At 38.9% G+C, this 23,382-nt stretch overlaps 1 protein-coding gene across 3 annotated transcripts in view; it reads right to left on the bottom strand.

Moving 5' to 3' along the window:
* Nucleotides 1–23,382, bottom strand: part of axin1 (axin 1) — a 44,143-nt gene that overhangs the window by 5,380 nt on the left and 15,381 nt on the right. For all 3 annotated transcript variants that reach the window (XM_044051075.1, XM_044051074.1, XM_044051076.1), the window contains 9 exons: nt 21,049–22,008; nt 16,248–16,388; nt 14,226–14,322; nt 11,820–11,957; nt 6,170–6,708; nt 5,895–6,059; nt 4,853–5,071; nt 4,535–4,642; nt 154–303 (listed from right to left, as the gene is read on the bottom strand). In XM_044051075.1, the coding sequence (XP_043907010.1) occupies nt 154–303; nt 4,535–4,642; nt 4,853–5,071; nt 5,895–6,059; nt 6,170–6,708; nt 11,820–11,957; nt 14,226–14,322; nt 16,248–16,388; nt 21,049–21,917 (2,426 nt within the window). In that variant the 5' untranslated portion in view covers nt 21,918–22,008. The remainder of the gene's footprint in view (nt 1–153; nt 304–4,534; nt 4,643–4,852; nt 5,072–5,894; nt 6,060–6,169; nt 6,709–11,819; nt 11,958–14,225; nt 14,323–16,247; nt 16,389–21,048; nt 22,009–23,382) is intronic.

The following is a 23,382-nucleotide window of genomic DNA, read 5'->3' as shown; positions in this document are numbered from 1 at the left end:
CACCTTACCCTTTAATACATTACTTTATATAATTGTTTGATTGAAGGACAGCGAACAGAATACATTAATTTAACTAAAAGATCATTTGAACCAGATTGAGCTACAAGCTAATTTCCAGGTGGAAGTCAAACAGAAACATAAGGTAACTCTCACCTGTAGTTTCCTTTCTTTGTTAGCAGTTCTTTAAACTGGCCCAGGGTGACGACTCTGCCTTTGACGGACGTCCTGTAAGGTATCTGCTCTTCACAGAAGTAATACGCCACAACGGTGTTTTCACATGTCGTCTTTTTAGTGGTTTTATGTCTGCGGAGGGAATAAAACACATACAAAACGATTTAGAAAATCTTAAACTTTTTAAATGTGGACACTGAAGTCGACTTATTGTGGAATTTGCAGGTGCACAGAACAACCATAGTTTGAACCATGAAAAATCCCATTAAGTGGGAAAAATCTAGGGGGAAAATATTGATATTAAAAAAAAAAAAGAAAAACATTTCTCCAGTGATCTAATTAGTAGTCATCTATTACCACAAGGTGGCAGCAGTGGCAAGCATTTGTTCAGTGTACTCCACGCGTTTTTGTAAAAGTATTACATGTTATATTATCATTTATAAGAGTCATTGAATGCACCTCGTAGCCAAACTACCAAACTAAACATGCTGCGGACTAGAGCTGCAATGATTACTCGATTAATTGTCAACTATATTCATAATCAATTAATAATTTTGAGTGTTTTTTCTCTGAAAACTCAGATTTTTCAGCTTATTAAATGTGAATATTTTCTAATTTCTTTGCTTTGACCAAACAAGTACTCAATAATTAATCGAGAAAATACTCGACAGATTCATCGATTATGAAAATAATCAGCCCGACTGTGGACCCTGCATCACTCTCACTAGCTCTCATGCCCTTGACTTTGCTTTTGTTTTTTTTTCTTTTTTTCTTGAGTTGCCCTCTGACAAAATAACCTCAGATGAAGAAACATAATGCAAAGTCTGTCATGTAGGTTAAGTCTCAATACAAATAAACAAAATGTCCTGTCAGAGTCAATTCATCAGCTAAAATGATAAAACTGGTCTAACGCCAGTGGTACTCAGGCAGAAAGGCCATTGATGTCCACAAATATATAGTAGTCAACACAGTACAAAACATGACATATGTTGATTCAAAGTGTAAAGTATAGAATATTATATAAAATACACCTCTTGTAAATTGTGTAAATGTTCTTTTTTTGTGCTGAATTTCTAATGGTGCACTTTGCAAACCGCAGCTGTGACGAGCAGCTCACAGGAGCAATTACAGCTTCCCTTACTCCCTAATTGCAGCAATTTCCGTAAAAAAGTAGCCGAGTGATAACTCACACACTCGCATGACATACGCGCGTGCTCTTTTGATTCGGTACGACTTGCACTTCCTGAGGACATCATTATCTTACTCCATCATAGAGTAAACATCCACGAAAGCTGCTTTGAAAACAGGAGAGGCCACTCCAGGACAATCCTTCTTTTTTCATTTTTCTTTTTTACACAATATCAAAGTAAATCATTGATAGTTGTCTGTCCATAGTGGTAACTGTCGTCAATTTGGCAAATTGTATTAATTATCCCTAATGTTCCTTGACATTAAAGAATAAAAACATTATTTAATTAATAATATTTAAATACAAACTGAGTATGCTGCTTTCTACTTTTATGTCTTTGATGCTTTTCTTGGAGCCTAACCAAAGAATCAGTTAACTCATAAATATCAGGTGATATGAATAAATATTGGTATTTACATTCATTTTTAAAAAATTTATTTAAGGGAATAAACGTGAATAAATTGTGTTTATTTCGATAATTAATTAATCAGTTTGAGTGTTTTCAGATTTCCCAGCTTCTTAAATGTGAAATCATTAAAATTGAATAATTTTGGTTTGTGGACAAATCTTGACATTCGAGAACATCATTATTTCCAGGTTTGGTAGACATTATTCTACATTTTCTGACATTTTAAGGACCAAATTAGATTTATTAGATATATACAATAATCCCTAATTCATGTTCCATCTGTTCCATCATTTGATCACATGTTAGAAATCAGTGTATATAAAACTTATGTATAGGCCAAAACTTTTAAACTTATGTATAGGCCAATATATAATATATCGGTTCTACTCTCAATACCGTTATGAATAAAACATTACGACCATGTTTTTTAGTAAGTAAAAAAAATCATTCCCCTTTCTTATTCAAGCCTCAAGCATCTTTCAAGTTGAGAACATAAAAAGTTCAGTCAGTGTTTTTGATCCCGTATGAATCATGTACCAAAAGGACTCAGCCCGTCTTCACAGTTCTGACCGGAGGTTTTACCCAGTGGCATTGCTACATAACCTTCCTTTCATCTGCCTCTTACCTCGTACTTCCCCCCTGTTCCCCTCCATCTGGTAAGTACCCTTGTGAGATGGCAGCCAAACAAGGAAAAACATACTTCTGACAAAACATCATAAAAGTGTACTCTGGCCCTTCTGCTTCTACATGAGCACAGAAAAAGACGCTCTCATACTTCGTCTGAGGGGATTTTTACTGTGACACTGCAGCCATTAAAATTCAGTCTTTTTTCTCCTTTGTTGTCAAATGTGTGTTGAATTCAAATGAATATTTAAAAAAAATAATAATAATAGTTTGGATCAGATCATAATGTATGTTTCTGTATTGTGTGTGTGAGATTTGGATTCTGCGTGGAGTAAATGTAAATCAGCTAATTTACACTCATATAAGACATTCATATAAGGTCTGATAATGTATCCCTAAGTGCCACAATTTAGAAAATTACAGACGTGTCATTACAGATCACAGTGTTCTATTTCCTTTTCCTTTTCCAACACTGTACACATTATTTTCTTTTCCCTCGACATTAAATTGTCCATTCCTGCTCACTGCATACTCTACACTGGCCTTACAAGCAACATTAACCTTCCGTCTTCAGCAGAACGACAACAACTGTAATAAGGAACTTTGAACTGTGATTAAGAACTTTTGAACTGTGGAGGGCAGAACTTATCATTATTATTTAACAAATCGTCAACTATTTGGATAACAGATGAATCAATTGGAATTTTTTTTTCAATAATTAAAACAAGCTTTGTGATTGGTGAATATTTTTTGGTTTCTTTGCTCCAGATAAAATAAAATAATCATTAAAACCAATAAACATTTTTCAGTATTTTCTGACCAAACAAGTACTCATAAATCAAGAAAATAATCGTTAGTTGCAGCCCTAATATGAAAAGCAAATGTAACATTAATTAAAGCCAGTTTGAAGCCTTAATTTTGAGATTTGACTGGTTCCATGACATTTTTTGGAACAAGACATCTCCTGCAACTAGGCACCTAATGGACAGTGCCAGCTGTCAATCACACTGGGGTCTATTCTCTGGGCTCTATATCAAAATTGACATAATGTTCTATTGTAGAAGACCTGGAAGTAACAAATGAGACCATAGATTCCTTAGGAAAACATTGACTGACTCCCCCTGGTGCTTATGAGCTTCACATTTCTAAACTGGAAGACTACATCCATTTTTACATAATTAAAATATAATACATTATAGTCTATGGAACGTAAGCAAGATGCAGACTGTCAATTTGCAGTTGGATGATTAGTGTATGAAATTAGATATGAAATACCACGAATAAGAAACAGCAATGATGGAAAGGAAAAGCAGATTCTGACGATGAAGTGGAAAGGTCTCCGTTTCTGTACTGCAAATTGTGAAACCCAGTCAGGACATGAATGTGGATCATTGTGTCATAGTTTACAAACCCTCAGTACAGGACAGGATCAGATAAATGATCATTTTCCATTATACGCACAACTTGGCCGTTGGTTTTTGCCATTTAAAATTTTTTTTTTTAAAAATGGTGGGTTGAATTCTCGTGTCGGAGATTGTAGAGTCGAAATGAGCTCTGCTACAACTGTATAATGGAAAAACCACATAAGTGTCCACACACTAATTACTGCTCCAAAAAAACTGTTGTATCTCTGACCGGAAAACAGTTCAAGCCAGGAACACAGTAATTAATAATTAGACTGTAGACATGTTTTTTCCCTGTCTATAAATGTTTCAGGTCAAGACTGAAATGACACCCTGGAGTTTTCAAAGTAATACATGTCAAGTAGTGTTTCTACGTTTTCCATTTCAGGGCTCGCCACTAAAAGCTATTTGTATTGATTGTCGACTAATAAGCAGTTTGAGGACGGAGGCTGTTTGTGTTGATTGTAGCCTAATAAGCAGATTGAGGATACTGGCTGTCATTTTCACCTTAATGAAGGCAGGAAAAGTAGAAAAAAAAAACACCCACCACATTCAGACTGACTGTATGAAACAAAAAAGCACTATTTAAGGACAGCATTTCCCCAAGATCTAAATATCTGTTAGTCGTTCAAAGAGTAGACACACTTCTGGGGAACTAACTTAGCAGTAATGAGCATGGGAAATAAAGTGAAGTTGCTGTGGGGGTGGGGGTTTACTGGTAAGACACAGTGGACATACTCGGGCTCGGAGAGCTCGCTGTCAGAAACGGCGGGCACCATGCTGAGCGGAGGGAACAGCGCCGGCCTGACTGTGGTGCGACCCCTCTGGATCACCTCCATCACATACCTGAGGGACCGAACAACCCCAGCAGTTAGAGGGACACAGGCTACAGAACAATAGGGGAAACTATTGAATTTTAGAAAAAAAAAAAAAACTTGGACTTCTTCCCTTATGCATCAAGTTGAAAGATTCTGATTGAAAGAGCTGCACTGTTTAACTGGACAGGTTTAACTGTAGTGATGGGAAAAGTCTGGTGTGTGTTTTTTTTTTTTATACCTTTGTTTGGGCTGTAAAACAGCAGACTTTATCTTCTCCTCCTCAAGACGCCGGCAAACCTCCTCCAGCTGGGTGAGGGGGCTGGGGGCTGGATTGGGTGGCATGGTGGGATCCTGGATGAAAGGGTGTGATGGCTGCACGTTGTTCCGCAGCTGCGTGCTGCTGACGCACGGGTACGAGCCCTCGTGGCCTGTGGTCCTCTTGGATCCAGTGGTACTCCTGAAATACAGAGACACACTCAGTTTCAATGAACCCATTATAATGGAGAATCTACCAAATGAAGTCTGTCCACTGACTTTCAGTTTGTTTTTCAGTTGACCTATTAAGTTGCAGACTAACAACAACTTCATTATAATATTCATTGACGCATACACTTGGGATCCTCATTAGTCCCAAAAATACACAGGTTCTATATTTTTGCTGTTATATGTTTTTCTTGCTGGGGCCTTGTTAATTCAGGGTCAAAGGCAGGAACTGTGGCGCAAAGTACAAAGCGTCCAGAATAGTTTGAGTCAGATTCAATAATCCGGGTACATGCAATAATAATTTGACTTCCAAACACATTATCTGGGTCCTTTGGTCCGACTTAACAAAATTCACCTTAGTATAATTTCAGTCAGACCGTCATGATTACGTGGTTAAAGTCAAACTAACCCAAAATCACAAAGTGTGTGTGTTTAAGTTACGCTTTAGAACAATGCTCACTGTGTTACAGAATTTAAAAACAAGAGGGAGCATTATCACATGAGATACCATCAGAATATTAATGACTAAACTCTAAAAGAAAACGTTTTAATGCACCATTGCAACTTGAATTGAATAGAACATCGACCAGTTAAAATAGAATTGATGTACTTAGAATTAGGGAAAGAGTGTGAAATTAGAGAATGATGCAATTGCAGCCTTTGTGATTTACTCATTGTGTAGTGATTCCTACTTCAGAATGATTGAATGTTCCGCCCTAATAATTAGCCTCGCTATCACAAAGGAGGAGCTCAATGAGTAACAATTCAGAACAAACACAGCAACGGTTGTCACTGACCCGTATGTGCTCCTCTTATGTTGAACCATCTCTTTCTGTCCCTCCATCAGCCACAAAAGTATCTTGTGGTTTTTCTCCACGTCCTCTCCAGAGCCCAGCATGTCATAAGGCCGCACGTCCTCACCTTTCTTGTACACTCTTTTACAGTGCAAGCCACCTTTGCTACTGTAGAACAGAAGAAAACAACAAATAAGAGGGAAATTAATAAAATAAAAAAATAAAAAACATGTGGGTGTATTCATTCATGCCTGTAATGAACAGGAATAGTAACTAACCCTGTATGCTCAATGGGGTTAGATCCCATGCCATCTGCATAGCTGCGAGACTTTGATGCATAATGACTCGTCTCTGCGCCCCAGGAAAAGCTGCCGTGCACACGCACGGCTGCGTCAGCCTCCACCTGCTCTCTGGGCTTCCCAGTGCCCGCATGGTGGGTGTGATGCATGTGTTTGTGGTGGTACAGGTGACTGGATTCTCCCTTCGGCCCGTGCCTGGACGGATGTTTGCCCTGGCTTGATGGCAGAGACATTCCAAGTCCCGTTGCTTTCCCTCCCGGGAAACTGTCGGGTGAGCGCGACTTGGGCGAATAGCGACCTGCTCTGGGCGACTGGCAGCCGGGAGTCTTCATGACCCGCTGCACGTGGTCATCCAGGATGCTCTCGGGGTTCTCCTCGTGAGCGTCCCTTGGTAAAGCACCACTGTAGGTGATGTCTGCATAGCGAGCATTGTAATTCTGAGGATAAACACCAGGGGGAAACCTTTGACCACCAAATGCTGTGGCTGTGGACATGACGAGCTCATCACCGTCCTCTTCCTGGATAAAAGACAAAAGCAGCAAAAGGACAAATGTTAAGCCTGAGAGAATAAAAACATTCATGAGTTCCACTGTACGTTTAAATAAAACAGTGTTGTGCAAAATATAATGTATCGACTGTACATGCATTTCATTTATTTAACAGGTGCATACTGTACACAAATCAACCTGCAGGTGGCAGCGTTTCACCATGTGCAAATATGAAACCTCACACTGTTACGGCAGAGGTTTAGAACAGGACAGTGGAAGATTATTATGATACACACACACAGAACACACAGCATGTTTATGAAGTGATGTCCATTAGATTAATTGATAGAATGGGTTATGACGTAAATATCACAAATACATCAATACATGGACATCTGTATCGCTCTAAAAACACTTCAAACTCGTCCATGGATCAGCGCAGATCCAAAAGTATTTTTAGTGCTTAAATATGACACAAAGATAGTTCTGAAATGATAAAAAAAATACAAAGGATTTTCTCATCTTTTACTAAATAGCTGCAGTGATACTCATTTCATTCATCTTCAACCACTTTATCCTCTTGGTATTGAAAACAAATTGAATGAAAACAAACATTTCATCGCAGTGGATTAGTTTTTTTTATTTGGATATTGCTCCAGAGGCAGAGATGCACACCCTTGTGACCATCCTTTCAACCATATTAACCCACAATCTGTATGTTTTTGGACTGTGGGAATAAACTGGATTACCCCCCGCAGAAAACACAAGACACCTGCAAGAAGAATTCCGCAAAAAAAACCAAGGGAACAAGGGACCTTCTTTCTGTGAGGCACCAGTATTAACCACAAGGACTGGCAATGCAGTGATGACAGCCATTTAAAGTTAAAGTAAACCAATGAATCAGCTTTGATTGGACATTTTACTGTTGTTGTTACTAGGGGGTGGTAGCATGCCTGTTTCTCCCAAATGTGATTTTCTCCCAGTGTTTAATAAAAAAGAAAACAGCTGTTGAGAAAGTCTACGCAGACTCCAAATGAAATGACGCAGACCACTGCTGGATCTGCACATAGTTAGTTGGCTAGTTTGAGTGTGAAGTCCACACCATGTTGAGCTTTTTAATATTAAAATAAATATTGTTATTATTGAAGAATGGGGGATGGGGGGAGCACTGGCTGATTAATGAGCCGTTGCCTCTTATTCTCTTATGCTAAGCTGAATATTAGTCATAGAACACCTGAGAGCCAAAAATCTGCAAAAACAAAAAACACCTGTTTTCTGCATTACAGTTTGCAGCACTACCACAGATGAGGGGCAGATGAGCAGCGTACAGCCAAGCTTCTCCATCTGTAAAGTTAGAAACACTTCGGAAGTGAGAGAAGAAAGAGAGGAGAATAAAAACAGTAGGTGGAGGTTTCACTTTCATTTTTCAGCCGGTCCGTTCCCACACTTTTCCTGTCAGTTGTGTTAATAATTAAATAAACCCTGCCCGTCTGTGAGTGTGCCAAAGCACCCGAGTTTGTTATTACCCTGTGCTCCGCATCGCTTTGCTACAAAACCATCAAAAGACACAGCACAAAGAGATTCTCTGCCTGTTCGTCTGCCCACTGCTATTTTTTTTTTCTTTTTCCCAGTTTCAGCCGTCCTCTAAAAAGATGGCATCTCCAGCCAAATATTTCTTGGCATATTTTTTAATAACTGATGCATCAGACAGAGATATCCATTTTATTTTTCCTTCTCTTTCTATCAAACCATGATCTTGTCATTTGAAGCATATTTTTCCACTGGCTCCCATCTTGAAAATGAAAAACCCTTGATAATCAATAGAAGATGCAGCGTTTGACACTCTACAGGGTTTTTCAGTTGGTTTTCTTTTATACAATAATATGCCGCTAATATGGGGGAGTGACAGTGAAAATGCATGCATATTATTTTGTTGGAACTTGAGATGTTTGACCACTGAAATCAGGTCATCCTTGAGTACAGACCGGAAACAATTACTCAATTAATCGATTAATGGAAGATTTCTGATTGTTTCAGCTTCTTAAATGTGAATATTTTCTGGTTTCTTTGCTCCATATAACAAAGAAATCATTAAACTGAATCATTTTGGTTTGTGGACAAAACAAGACATTTGAGAACCTCATCATTTCCAGGTTTAACACTGATCAACATTTTTCAACGTTTTCTGACATTTTATAGACCAAACGATTACTCCATTATCCGAGAAAATAGTCGACAGATTAATCGATGATGAAAATCAAAAGCTCGATTCAAATGCATGCACTCACTTTCTGCTAAACCCTCCATTTCTATTTCACACAATATCTTTGGATGCGTCTCTGTGCTGACTTCCTCCGTGACACTGTGTCATGCAAATGTTTTCATTTAATTCCGAATTTTCCTAACGAGTTCAAGGGAAGCGAAGAAAGCTAATTTTGCATCTTCGAAGGATTTCTATCATGGGATTTTGCTAGATTCGCTCCACCTCTGCATGAATAATGTGAAATTAGCATATATGCATGTCTTTGCATATGTATTGTATATGAAGTGCCTAAAGTCAATGTTTGTGCAAGATGCAATGAAGGTTTTCTTTAATATATCACATTCATAAAAGCATGAGGTCACTGTGATGTTGATTTCAACTTCAACCACTAAAACATATTCAGTTTGATCCTTGATTTCATGTGAATGCTTGTATTAAATCAGAAGGAATTCCCTCAAGAAGTATCCAACGTGTCGAAACACATTTTGTAAGATCTGAGTGACCTTGACCTTCGAACATGAAAATCTCATCAGATGATCTGAGAATCCAAGTGAACATGTGTACCAGATTTTTAAGAAATGTGTTGTAAGCCTTTTGACCACCAAAATCTAAACAGATCATCTTCCACATGGGCGTTTGTTCCAAATCTGAAATAAATGGTTCAGTGGACAGTGGTTCTCAAACCTGTACCATCTGAGAAAATATTGAGCTCTCAAAGTTACACCATTATATTACAACGTTAAAACACACAGTGGTGTAAATAGTCCGAGCTACAAGTCAGCTACAGACCTTTCACAGGAGGCAGACATATGCCCAATAAGATCATTTGCTCTCTCATCATCCTCCTCTTCCTCACATATACTTCAGACACCGGTATAGTGACATTAGATTAGATCATTTTCAACACACTCTGGTCAAAATTCAGCAGCTCCCCTCCGACCACATACCCCAGTGTATATATAGTCGAACATATCTCTGATTTTCCTTCAAGTACCACATGTTTGGCTTTGAGGTATTCTTGAGATATTGTGTTGTATTGGGAAGATACAGCACAATACAGACAGGCCTCTGGCTGTCAGCAGACAAAGACATACAGAGTACTTCAGCTCACAGGGTCTTTCAGTCATTGGTTCACTAATGTGAATGGCACTCTGCTGCAATTGTATATGAATTGTGACCAGTGTGTATCTGGACTACAGCACCCTTTGTTGCACAGGTGACAAAACACTGAGCTACATCCTCGTGATGTTCTTTTCCCCCTCACAGTAGTGAAATGATAACCTGATTGATGCGTCTGTTTTTTTTTTCTACAGATAAAACCCCTGTTGTTTTTCAATACCTCCGATGTTATGGTCACAGAGCTGAACCCCAACCACATGTTTTTTTTCCAGATGCAGAGCGTATCACATGACAAAGGCTGTGAGTTCTCTCTTGCCTCGAGGTTTAATAAAGCAAACCTCAGTCTGTGAGCCGGCAGCTTCTCTCCTTTCAGGAACAAGCCCACATAAACTGTCTGCCTTGAAACTTAATACATGGCTTTGTGCACTGACCGAGATTTCATTTGCGCTCGCAGCGACTATTTCATCACCGTTCAAGTGACATCAAACGGGGCGTCATACTGTTCCCGGCTTACAAGTGGGCGCAGGTGCTTCATCTGACTGATCAACAAAGCCCAAGCGCTGACAGGCCAAGGACAGAATTCTCCAAATGACTGATATTGTTTTTTTTTATTCCTATTCAAATGGCTGGCCTCATTTACTTTCATGAAGGCCAGTTAGATTTAAGTCCGTGAAAACTTTAAGCCCAGCAGCCAGCAACATATCTCTCTTTCTGGCTTAGGAATAGGCTTTGGTTTTGCCTACTGATACCAGCCTGATTTCATTCATCTCTGGTCACACTCTGTTAACAAGGCCACAGCAATTAATCAAGTAGCTTCTAAATTATGAATATTTTCTGGTTTCTTTGTTCCTCTTTAACAGTAAACTGAACATCTTTGGTTTGTGGCCACAAGGGACATTTGAGGACACTGGCATTGTGACATTTTTACCCCTTTCTGGCATTTCATGTAGTAAATAACAGACCGATGAATTGACAAAATAAAGCACCAGATTCATCAGTAAAGAAAACTAACATTATGATTATCAGCCTAAACTTTTATTTAAGACCGAGGATTAAAAATTATCAGCTCCAAGCTCAGTTTTTCCAAGTCTGATGAAAGAAAGCTAAACATATTAAATCAAGTATTTCCTGCTTCAAACTCCTCAACATGAAGACTTGCTGCTTGTCATATTTTAATGTCAAATAAATATCTTTTGGTTTGTGTATTGCTGGTCATATACAGAATAGACTATTTTTGGAAAATGGATTTATATATTATCAATTTAAAACTACTTTTCTGTGTACTTGGGGCTTTAATACAGTGCATAGTTACCACTGTTGGTGTGAAGCTCAAGTGGTTGTGGTCTCCTGGTTTCTGTGCATGAACAGTGTTTTTTTGTTTTGTTTTTTTTTTGGAGCTGTTTTTTGTTTAGGTGAATATTGTTAAAAATGGGTGTTTTGTTGAGCTTCCTCATGTGCTAATGATGTAGTATAGGATGTCTATATTGACAAAACTGGATGTGCAGCACTCACTTGCCAGGACTCATATTAAAACTGGGGTCAATAAGGTGGTGAAAAAGCTGAGAGCACAGAGTAAAGACACATCTTCCTTCTTGTTCCCGGATCTTTCTTACTGTCGGCAGTTCTTTGCTTCACAGAATAAACGAGTCCCTGTAAACTCCTGAGTGATGCTGCTCTTTCACATTTTAAACAAAATTAATGACTGGATGAATCAACGGCTATGGTTGTGCTTTAAAGAAAACAAATACAGCAAACGTACCAACTGAACTCTCTTCAGTCGCTCCTCCAGTTTTGCTTGATCCTCTCTCTCCTGCAGCACGACCTCCAGTCTGTTGATCAGCTCTGCAGCAAACCTCTCCGGCTCCACATGAATGTCCTTTGGAATCCGGTTTGTGCGCTGCAGGACAAAATGTCAAACTGTAAGTGTTATCAGTGACTGCATCACTGCCAGTTGCACACGGGTAGTTTTACCACCAATACTCTTTATATCCATACATACAGGAGATAGATATATACATTATTCATCTCACAGAGAAATTCACAATACAAAGTATATCACAGTATATAGGCCTTGTAGGCCATATACTCATATACTGTAATTATATAAAATAATAATAGTCCAGATGAGCATTTCAGCTATTAGAAGTAACCTGCAACCATATTCCACACTATAAACCATTATTTCTGTCTGAACCCGACAGAAAGCCCCAGAGTATGGATCGACCCCAACCCGAACCAAAAATGCATTCTGTGGGTGGTTGTTAAGCTTTATTTATTGTTATGGCAAATGACAAGTTATCATGACATTACATAGGTCAATCACTTACTAGATGCTACTTATTATCACTTTACTTCTATTATTTATTAAATGTTTACACTGCTTTTTTTCAGTGAAGCAATTTCATAAACTATGTGTTCCCTAAAATAATTTCAAATTACAAGATGAAACCTGACCCGAGCCTGAAAATCATTTCTGGACACAACTTGATATGTTGCATCCTAATGGGCTGGGGTCGCGTGGTCTATTCTGTGTAAACGGCAGATTTTCTACTCAGCAACTATTAGTTGTTAGTTACTTAGTTAAAAAAGAACAACTAACAACAAACAACATTTTTGAAAAGTAGGACTTCTTTATCAATCCATACTACTTAGGCTCCATTTTAGTTAGAAAATCCTTTGAAACCTGTTATGGGAATTATGCACCTCATGTAATACATGAAGACAAATGCTCAATGCAACCGTTGATGTGACCTGAGACCACTCACTCTTTGTATTGTTAATGTAACTGTTGGATGCGACTTTTGGCCAGTGACCATATGTATTGTTTTAGGAACTGTTTGAAGTAACTTGTGAATAGAGACAATGGGTCTGCACCTTATGGCAGGGTGATAGCTGACCCATTGAGACAGATAAATACCTTGCGATTCCTACAAGACAGGGAGTCTTCACTTTGTAACTGGCCTGTGTGTGTTGCTTTGTGAATGCTCCTCTTGTACAAGATTAAACCCTTGTTTGGACACTGAGCTGACTCCGATCTCCTTCCTATGGATCTCAATTCTTTTGACAAAACCTTTAAAACTTCCTGATTGGTTCTTTTCAGCCACAACTCGACCATGAAACAAAAAGCTTCAATTAACATGTGAATACTCATGTGTTTTTAAGCATGGGGGGTTTTAATTATTTATGGATGTAGTCTAGGTCTAACGGCGATGTGCAACTCTTTTTCTACAGATTTGATCATGGATAAGTGACAATCCAGACTAAAATGCTGCCAAATCTGTCCTGGGAAGTGTTTTTTTAGTCTATTACAAACTATTCTGTTTTAGGAGCAGTGTGGACGACAGGCGGAACAGTGACAGAAGTGTGGATGCAGCAAGAGCCACACTTCAACATTAAAAATGAATGACATCGCCATAGCATAAACACAGAACTGTACCCATTTGATAAAAGTGCTGAAAAAAATCATTTTCAGGAAAAAAAAGGGGGAGGATAATATATGAGGCATGATTTTTAAATCTCACATGTAATCTCATTACTGCAGAAATGAGTGACATTTATTTCCTCTGCTGCTGGCACAAATTACTACAGTGCAATCATGACAATGTAAAGCTCTTAACTCCTGACTTAGAACCAGTTTGTGATTTCCAAAAAAAACAAACTGACATTTATAAAAACGACCTAAAAGCCACGTCAATCTTCCTATTGCCGGCGAAGTGAAGTCCTGATTAATTTGTTGGGGCAGAGAAACTTGAAAGTTATGCTTTGGGGATTTGTGCTCTACTGTACAGCCAATCCATGCATTCTAATAGGATGCTGCGCGTGGGGTTTTAATTTGACTCTTTACTCTGTGGCCTAATTAGGGCTGGGGTTTTCCTACCAAGAGACAGCCTCAGCAGCAAAGGGAGGCATCAGGCTGTCACAGGGGAGGATTCATGTCTGCCAGGCTTCAGCGCATACAGCTTAGGAAAGCATCAAGCTGCATTTAGACAGCCTTCTCTTTCACCATCAGCTATTCTTACACTCCCATCACAGGCCCTGCGACACAGCACAGCTTAAATATGCACATCTCCAATGGTGCAAGCTGAGGAAAACGAGGCAGAGACAGACAGTTAAAGAGAGGGAGAGAGGTGTAGAGGCGGAAAGTAATAATCCATGAATAACTCACTGGGATATGAGGTAGTGGCACTCGCCCATTTGCTTTGGCACTTTCGTGCATCTCCCGGCGATGCTGTTTGCGGTATCTGTAGGGTGGCGCCCCATCTCTGGAAAAACCAACAGAGATTGTCATAAAAAACCTTCCAATGAACAAACACACACACACAGGCTTTTCACTTTATGGTGCCTAAAACTGACTGCCTAGTAAGTCATGGATCGATCACTACAGCGGGACAGGTATTCACTGTGTCAATCCTTCACCACAAAATGGTCTGGATGATTACAGTTACATGTTAACACATCCATGAGTCCATGAATTCCCTGTGGAATCAGCCATACTGGGGTTTGCACTCCTCCTGCAAAACCCAGTATGGCTGCAAAAGCTCTGGACCAATTAGCTGATAACAGCTTCTAATTCATTCAGCTTCAAACACTTTTTTGTGTCCAGTTGTGTTTGAAGTTTTCTTTGGACTTAATTCCCCCAGCGCAATCACTGCACCTCGAAAACATAATTTTTTCCTCCCAAAAAAATTGCCTTTCACTGGTACAGGCAATTAAAGGAAAAACCAAATGATTAAAGTGACTCCATGTAGTGAAAATGAGTTGCATTTAGCTCTTCTGCTTGTAGGGTTGATAATATGGATTTTTGTGAAACCAATGCCAATAAATATGAATAAATCAGGTTTTTTTACAGTTTATCCAAATACTGTACATAAAACTTCATCAGATTAAACTTTTTAAAAGCAATTCTCAAGTGTAACAACAACATTGCAAACTCAGGCTCAAATATTTCTGTGACCATATAACCATCATTAGCTTCCAGCTTGAAGTGTTTAAGTTACGTGCCATCTAAAAATAAAGACAATAAATATGATAGTTCATTCAAGTGTCAATGAACTTTGCAGCTTGTAGCAGCATTTCTGATATCTTTTAATGTGATAAATAAAATATTAAATATTTAGTGCATTGTAAAATGGAACCAAAAACTATGCACTATGAATATATATTATATAACATGAGCATTATCACATTTCCTATTCAAATATGACATCGCTGTTATAACTTTACAGCAAACACATAACATACGTGTGCTAAGGCTAATGAAATTGTCATTGTTAGTATTAACGTTTACATCTATCAGTAAGTAGCTCACTGTTGACGTTAATTTTACCAGCTAACTAGCCAATTAGCTTACTGAGACGACTGTCCCTCTTCGTCAGAAATTTAATCAGCCACATCTTGCTTCCTTTTCAAATGCTCGTGCATCGCCGTCGTACTGGAAGGCAAGTTCTGTCTTGCAGATTTTGCATTGCAATTCTTCTCTTTTATTTCGGTAAAATGCTCCCTAACTTTCGAGCTCGGTTGCCGACTAGCAATGATACTGTTTGGGCATAACTTTTCCGGTGACATCACGGCTAACCCCAATTACCACTACTGCGCAAGTGTGTCAAGGACAGAAAGGCAGACAAGACAGCAGAAGGTGCAGCAGCAGTTTTGAGAGAAAAACTTTGAAAAATAAACGATTATGTCAATTATTAAATTTGTTGCCGACGAATTCCATAGCCGACTAATCTTGGCGGCCCTAATATTCATAAAGGAAAGGACAAAACCATGTGGTTTGTTCACAACAAATAAATCTTGTCTCATGCTTGCAGACAAGGTCAGAAGTTTGGATCCCCATTCAAATAAATTCTATGTAAGATTTAAGAGAGTGATTTTCGGATTTCTAATTAGTAGAAGACATTCTTACACCAGTTTGTATAATGCGGAGATGGAAAGTTACTAGCTGTTTCTGTTGTAAGGTTTTAACACAAGAGAAATGGAAACAGAAGCGATATTGAAGCTAATTAAACCTCCTGTTTCCTTCCTCTAACAATGTAAACTTATGGCATGGCTTCCTTTGAAATAACAACTGGGAATAGTTAGAATAAAATAGTTTCTGCCTTTCACTGTGATGATAAAACTATATTTCTGGTATTAAAACTTGCAAGAAAAGTGCATGTGTATGCAAAAAACGGAAAAATGTACATACACACTGCTGTCGGTGAGGGACATTGTGTCTGCGTCGCTGGACATACTCTGCTGCTCACTGTCGTTGGCACTGGTGGCAGGAGCCATAGTATCAATGGTGTTGATGAAGTAAGGGTTGATGGACTCCCGACATGATGTGTGCCTGGAAACACAGAAAGCTTATTAACTGAAAATATACCACAGTGTGACAGCACCTGAAATGTTCACATTTATTATTTTGTAAAGAAGGGGCAATAACCTCCTTGAGCACCTACTCAAGAATAATGTGAAACAGTAAACAGTCTGTGGATGTCAGTACATCCACGCATCCACAGACTGGATTGTACATTAAGTACAGTCAAGCACTCAGAACAAACCCCAAACTCAAAACGTCGCAAGAGGCTTTTGCCTGTGGCACAACATTTGGAAGAAAGATGAAAATGCAAGACAGAAGTAGAGCACATACAGTATAAGGACTAGTGCTGTCACTTTTAGATCAAATATGGACATTAAAAACACAGTTCAGTTCAAAATATACAGCCTAGAAGTGCATCAGATTGACAAAGATAGACAAAGTGATTTTTGTGTTAAGTGCAAGTCACTGTACATGACCTCTGGGTTCCATTTCCCTCCCACAGTCCAAAACCATGTGTTTAATGGGACACTAAATTGCCTGTAGGTGTGACAGTGGTTGTTGCCTCTCTGTATGTTTGCCCTGCGATGATCTGGTGACCTGTGACCCTGTCTTTCATTCCGTGTCAGCTGGGATTGGCTCCAGTGACCCATGTGGACCCTCATGTGGAGGATAAAGCAGAAGACAATGAATGAATGGATGTTTAGTATAATTTTCCTATTTTTGTGCCAATCGCATGAAGCCTTCAGTCTGTCTCAGAATTTCTTTAATTTCATTTAAACCTCTCACTGTTTGTCTCCTTGTTGTGTCTGTATCTAGGTTCACTGGTTGTTGTTTTTTGAGTCTCCCAACACCATAATTTCCATTAATTATTTATTTAGAGTAACACTTAGTAGGCTGTCAGTATACTCCACTCTAATAAACATGCAATTAATCTTAATTTGCCTTCGATCATTACATTATCAACAAATCTGTCAGTAATTTTCTCGATAAGTCAATTAATATTTTTTGCAATAACGTGTCTAAAAATTGTAAAAAAAAAATATGGACAATGAATCCTTTGGTTTGTCCACGTAGTTTTCCATTTCTTGGTGTAGCGTAGTAAATAAAATAAAAAACGGTAAACACAACAAAATTATAGGGAGGTTAGTTGACATCATTTACATTCTCAGTCATTGACTTTGCTGAACACATTTCTTACAGGGCTTTGTATACATGAATTATAGATGTAAGGCATCATCTTGTGTTTTTATTATTCAAATTGGAATTCCCTGACGCATTTATCCCGAGCTTTTCCCCTTGTTAGGAATTCAGCTTCCGAGTTCACCACAAGACCTTTGTGACCAACTGACTTTCATTAGCATCTGCACTCAGAACTGTGAATAATAATAAACAGAGGAGGTTTGGTGATGGGATGAGACAAATAAATTACAAAAAGGGAAGTCGATACTGCAGGACAGATAATATCCTGTCCCCAATTTAACATATTTCGTAATTACTGATTTGAAGAGTACAGCACAAAAAATTCCAATTTGAACATTATCATGACAGCTTAAATAAATGTGCTTTGTTTGGGGCTCAGCAATGCGTCAAATAACATTATTCATTGCAATATACTGTATTTTTCTTCTTTATGAAAGATTTAATATATATCCATATCATATGTATGCGTTGTGCAAACATATTTTCATACCAAATTAATGATTTTTGCCTCCTGTCTTTTAAGAAGTTGAAAACCAACATTGCCAACACTTTATTGCAATAATTATCCATATCCACTGGTTTGACTGGTTTTATTGTAATAATGTTTTTGGCCATATTGCCCAGCCCTCAGTCTGTACAGAATTATTAATATTAATCAGACCAGGTTTCGTCCAGATATGATCCAGATTACGGATTTGGTGGCAATTTGACAATTGACAATTTCACTTTTAACATGGAAAATCCTATTTAACAAGCTCACATGCGTTTATATTGGCAGATCAGGATGAATTTTTGTCAGGCTTATGTACAATGTATAAAGATGTGTTTGACTAGACAAACGAAAGATAGATATAGTAGACAGTAGCTGGTCTGATTCTGGTCAAATAAGTATTTTACTTGAATTAAGCTGCATGGCGATTTATCTTTGAGGGTATTATATGACTGGTATGACTTCCTGTCTGTCCTCTGGTGCTGCAGTTTGACCTCTGAAAAATGACACCTAACATGTTGTTATTTAACATTTTTATTCCTGCAGGTGACCTTGATCCTCTGTTGAAACTCAAACCCTATTATATACAGTATAAATAGCTGTGCTCGTTCAAACCAGCAATGACATTACATAAGTGACCCCAACTCCACTTTGCATTCATGATTTCATCATGATTTCATTATGATTTCAACCTCATTTTCAGAGGTTTCTTGATTAAACAGCCGTGCAAGGTCTGCAATAAATAGTGTGTAGTGGTATTTGTATGTCCATCAATTTTTGGTATCATATTCACGAAACGACTCTAAACACTGTAGCACATACGCCAGGCCTGTATGTGGTGCTGTTACGCTGCTATAGCAATATAGTAGTACGTATATATTACTATATATACAAACACAAAGACAGAGAGACAGAATGAACCAAGCCAGGGCGACGAAGGAAAGGAAATAAAAGTTATCATAAAGCGAAATAGATCAAACAAACTCCAAACACAAGAAGAAGATGACGGAGACCAAGATAACAACAGCAAATTGAAATGCAGAGAGGTCGAACTACAAAACCATAGTTTTTTTGTGTTTTGGTTGGAGACACAAAAACCCAAGGGTGGCGTTATCCTACTCTGGGACTAGTTCTCCAAAAGCAGCATTTCAGTGCTCCCAAAACGCTCGTTCCATGTGGCTAAAAGGCCAGTACAAAAAAAAACTTTTCCTGAAGCGTTTTCGTGACAGACTCCTAATGGAACTTCTCCTTCGCAACTGGAGTAAACGCCATCCTCTGAGTAATGTCTTATCTATCAATGAATTCAAGGAATGTCTGTCTGCTCCAAGGTGTAAAGGTGGTGAGGACGTCAGTGTGACGAAGTCAGCTTCTCATTCATGCGGATAATTATATGTAGATGCACTGATAAACGGAAATCAACATTTGTAGTGTGCCTAACAGGTAGCAGCATAACACACTTAAGGCTATGGACTCAAACATTTTAAACATCATAGTGAAAAAAGAAGGAAGGAATGTGTGTTTAGACCAAACAACTTATGACAACATTCATCTGTCATGTCAAAGTTACTATCCAAAGCACTGAAATTAGGTCAAAAAGACGAACTGGATCAGCAGGAATTACGATCGGCAACAAAATGCAAATGACTCCACGTCACAGGAGGAGTAAAAAAGATTAAGTTAACCTCAACCTTGGCACTGTATCAAACTACAGGCATGGATGACGACACTGGTAATTGCAGATTGCTGGCATTCAACACATGTGAAGAGCAATTGAGAATTTTTCATGTAATGTAACAAAAGAAAAACGGGGGGGAGCCTTTCTGTTGCTGTAATATCAGCTTTGTCGAGGAGAGGGAATTAACCAAGATTAACAAAGGATTATTGAATCTACTTTGATGCTTTCAATGGAAAATGAACAGCATGAGGAAGCACAGATGCCACAGATACAGTTGACTGCATTACATAACATTAAAGCCCAACACGGTCAACAATAAATGTCCAAAACTACCAGTATTTGAGTCATTTGCCAGCCGTGTGTCCGACATCAATCACAATCAATATCAGGAAACATCAATTCATGGAAAAAAAGCAACACTTGCTGCCTTATTGATTTTGAATCAGTATCACTTACGGTGTCTGCGATTAGACAGATATATTAAAAAGGAGTGAAAGCGAGTCACAGAATGTTTTTTTCTAAATGAACAGAAAGACATTTCTGCTGCTCGCCGCAGCTCTCAAGCTGAACAATAACAGAAGCCCAAGTGTGGTGATGTCAGAGAGCTGCATGGGATAGTGGGAATTAAGATTGTTCAGCTACTTGAATGTGAATATTTTCTGGTTTCCTTGCTCCATTAGACAAAGAAATCATTGAAAATGTGGGTTTGTGGATAAAACAACATTTGAGAACATTATCATTACGAGGTTAAGGAGACAACACACTGCCAAACTTGTAGGGGCTTAAAGCTGGCTGACATAATTAAAAGGTTGTTGGATACAACTATAGATTTCTATATATTCTATAGAGAGTTGGGAATGTTTTGTCCAGTGTAAATACATGTTGTATACACATTTCTCAGATTATTTAAATGGAGAAAGGTTACATTACATCTTTTGATAAGAGAGGTTGAAGAGGGCAAAGATTACTGTGCTTTCAGAAAAGCTCCTCTTCAAACAAAATGCTGTTGAGCTCTTACACTACAAAATGCCACCCAGGGGGAAAAGCTATTTCAGAATGCCTGTGCAAAAGAATAAAACAAAGAACTTCAACCTTCCAACAGCAAGTTAACTCGGATTCACTTCAAGCGCCATCCTCCTCTCATCTCAGCTGTCTCTTTGTGCTACTCTCTGACTCTGTTTTTCTTTTCCAAACTTGAGGCGGTGTGTGCAGGGTGGTGTGGGGTTTCAGGTTTATTTCTAATTCAGCAGTTTGCAGAGAAAAGCCGTTAGAAGCAGTTAGAACTGAAGAAAAGATTTTTTTTGATGGCTGGGGGGATTTACCTGTACTCGTGGTTGTCCTGGAATCTTGCACTGCTGGCAACTCGCTGTGGTGCCGTCTCCATGAGCAGCTCCTGGGTAAGCCGGCTGCTCGGTGTGGGGTCACACGGGGGCTGCTCCTCTGACTCGTGGTCACATCTCCACTCCTCACCTTCAATCACGGTCGACAAGTACCCCGACATCCCTTTTCCATTGCCAGAACCAGAGCTCTGATTGCTGTGCAGCTTGGGGCTCTCACCACCTGTATATTCCAAATAGATGTCAGACTTAAGGAATAAAGGGTAGGTGTTGTCCTCCATGATAGTCTGTATCTCGGTCTGAGCCTGGTCAAACATCGCAGGGTCAATGTGAAGCTTCATCACACAGTCTTTGATGAAGGACTTAGTAGCTGGTTTGATCTGTCTGGAGACAATCCCATTGTTGTCCAAGATGAACTTCTTATAGATGACCTTCGCCAGCTTCACCTTCTTCTCCTCGTAACCCTCATTAGCTTCTTGTTTGCGGAAGCCACTGCACGCAAACCAGAAGTTCAGCATGTCCACGCACTCCTCCTGCTTGAGGAACATCCTAAACAGATGGATACCATCCTCATCATCCAGGAGGGAGTGAAGAGATTCGGCCCACTTTAAGTAGGGTGGGGTCGGAGAGGCGCTGCCCTCGGGCTCATAACCCAGGTCCAAGTCTGGTCTCCTTGGCATAGCCACCGAAGCCTCACATTTAAGGCTCTCATTCTTTGAGGAGAAGTTACAGCACTGGCGTCCATCACTAAACACCAGCTCACCTTCCTCCCCTGGTACTGGAGGTCTTGGAGCATCCTCATTGAAGCTGCCTGCCAGGTCTGATAGGCAGCCCCTTTTGTCGCTGACGCTCATAGTCCCAGCATCCGCAGACCACGTCCTCGTGGAGCACACACCACACAACGATTAGATCCAGACCTCTATGTACGCCAGTACCAAAAATCTCCTGCAAGGAGGACAAATATACAATGAGACACAGTTTCATCACATCACTGAAAGGCAGATGTAATTTACTTCAAACAATACACTCATCGATTATCTGCTATGTGTCCAGGCTAGAAGAGAACAAACACTGCGCAGAGTACATTTTCATGCTCAACAATGAATAATTTTGAAATTTTTCAATTTAGCGAATTAGCAAAAAGGCTGCTATTTAAATCATCTTATTTTTTGATTGACTATATACCATAAAAATTTGTAAAAAAAACAACTTGTACCTTAAAGTTATCTTTCCTGCATTAGCATTGGTCAGATCTCATGTGATAATGCTCCGTCTTGTTTTAAATCTATACACAATAGATATTTAACTAAGGCCCTCTCCACACGGAAATTGAACAAAACTTAAACAATCTTCTCAATTTGACTAATTGAAAATGTGTTCTGTAAAAACAGCATTGTTTCAGGACACGAAACGCCCAAAATGACTAACACTGTAAAAAACACTGTAGTACATATGCCAGGCCTGCATAACTGAGAACAGGCACATAAAGCATCCAATTTGTTTTTAATAAAACAACAAAAATTGTAAATAACAATTTATACAATCACAGAAAGTGAGAGAGAATGGACCAAGCCAGAGCAGCTAATGAAGCAAATAGACTTAATGATCTACAAACACAAGAGGCAACAGCGCATGCCTGAGCAAGAGAGAGGTGAGACTTTGACATCACTGTTTTCCTGAAGTAGCATACTGTATAGATTGTATACAATAAAATAGAAGGGTGGATTTTCCCACACTGGGACGCATTTACAAAAAATACTCTCAAAAACGCCATTTCCATGTGGATAAAACACCGATATGATAAAAAAATGTTGGCAGATTCACCAAGACTCATTTCCAACTTAAAGGTTATCTCACAAGTCAAATCACCACTGCAATGTACTGTATAATGCAAACACTGCACAAATTAAGATGATTGAAAAATATGACACTAGCTACTGTAAAGCTCTAAAAATGTATGTCATTTCATCCTCATAATGACCCAAAAAAAGCAATGGTTACATGATTTAACTTGAGTAAAACATTCACACATTCACACACACAGCATCTGCAAACCTGAGCAGAAATAAGAAAGTGCAGTCATTTTATTGTGGTTTGATTGTCTCTCAGGCAGTAGGATGAATATGGTGCAGAGTTAAAGCTGTACCCTGATTTATATGCATAAGCATATCATTACTTTACAGCGCTACTCCAGTTACATCCAGATTAGTAGTAGTAGTAGTAGTAGTGTCTCCAGTGATTAACTCACTTGTGGTTTACAGTAAGAACTCATTAACGAAACAGCCTCATATAGTGACCCTCACATTAACTGGGCAGTAC

This window comes from Solea senegalensis, linkage group LG19 (genome assembly GCF_019176455.1).
Source record: "Solea senegalensis isolate Sse05_10M linkage group LG19, IFAPA_SoseM_1, whole genome shotgun sequence".
NCBI lineage: Eukaryota > Metazoa > Chordata > Actinopteri > Pleuronectiformes > Soleidae > Solea > Solea senegalensis.
This window is presented reverse-complemented; position numbering and strand designations above follow the sequence as displayed.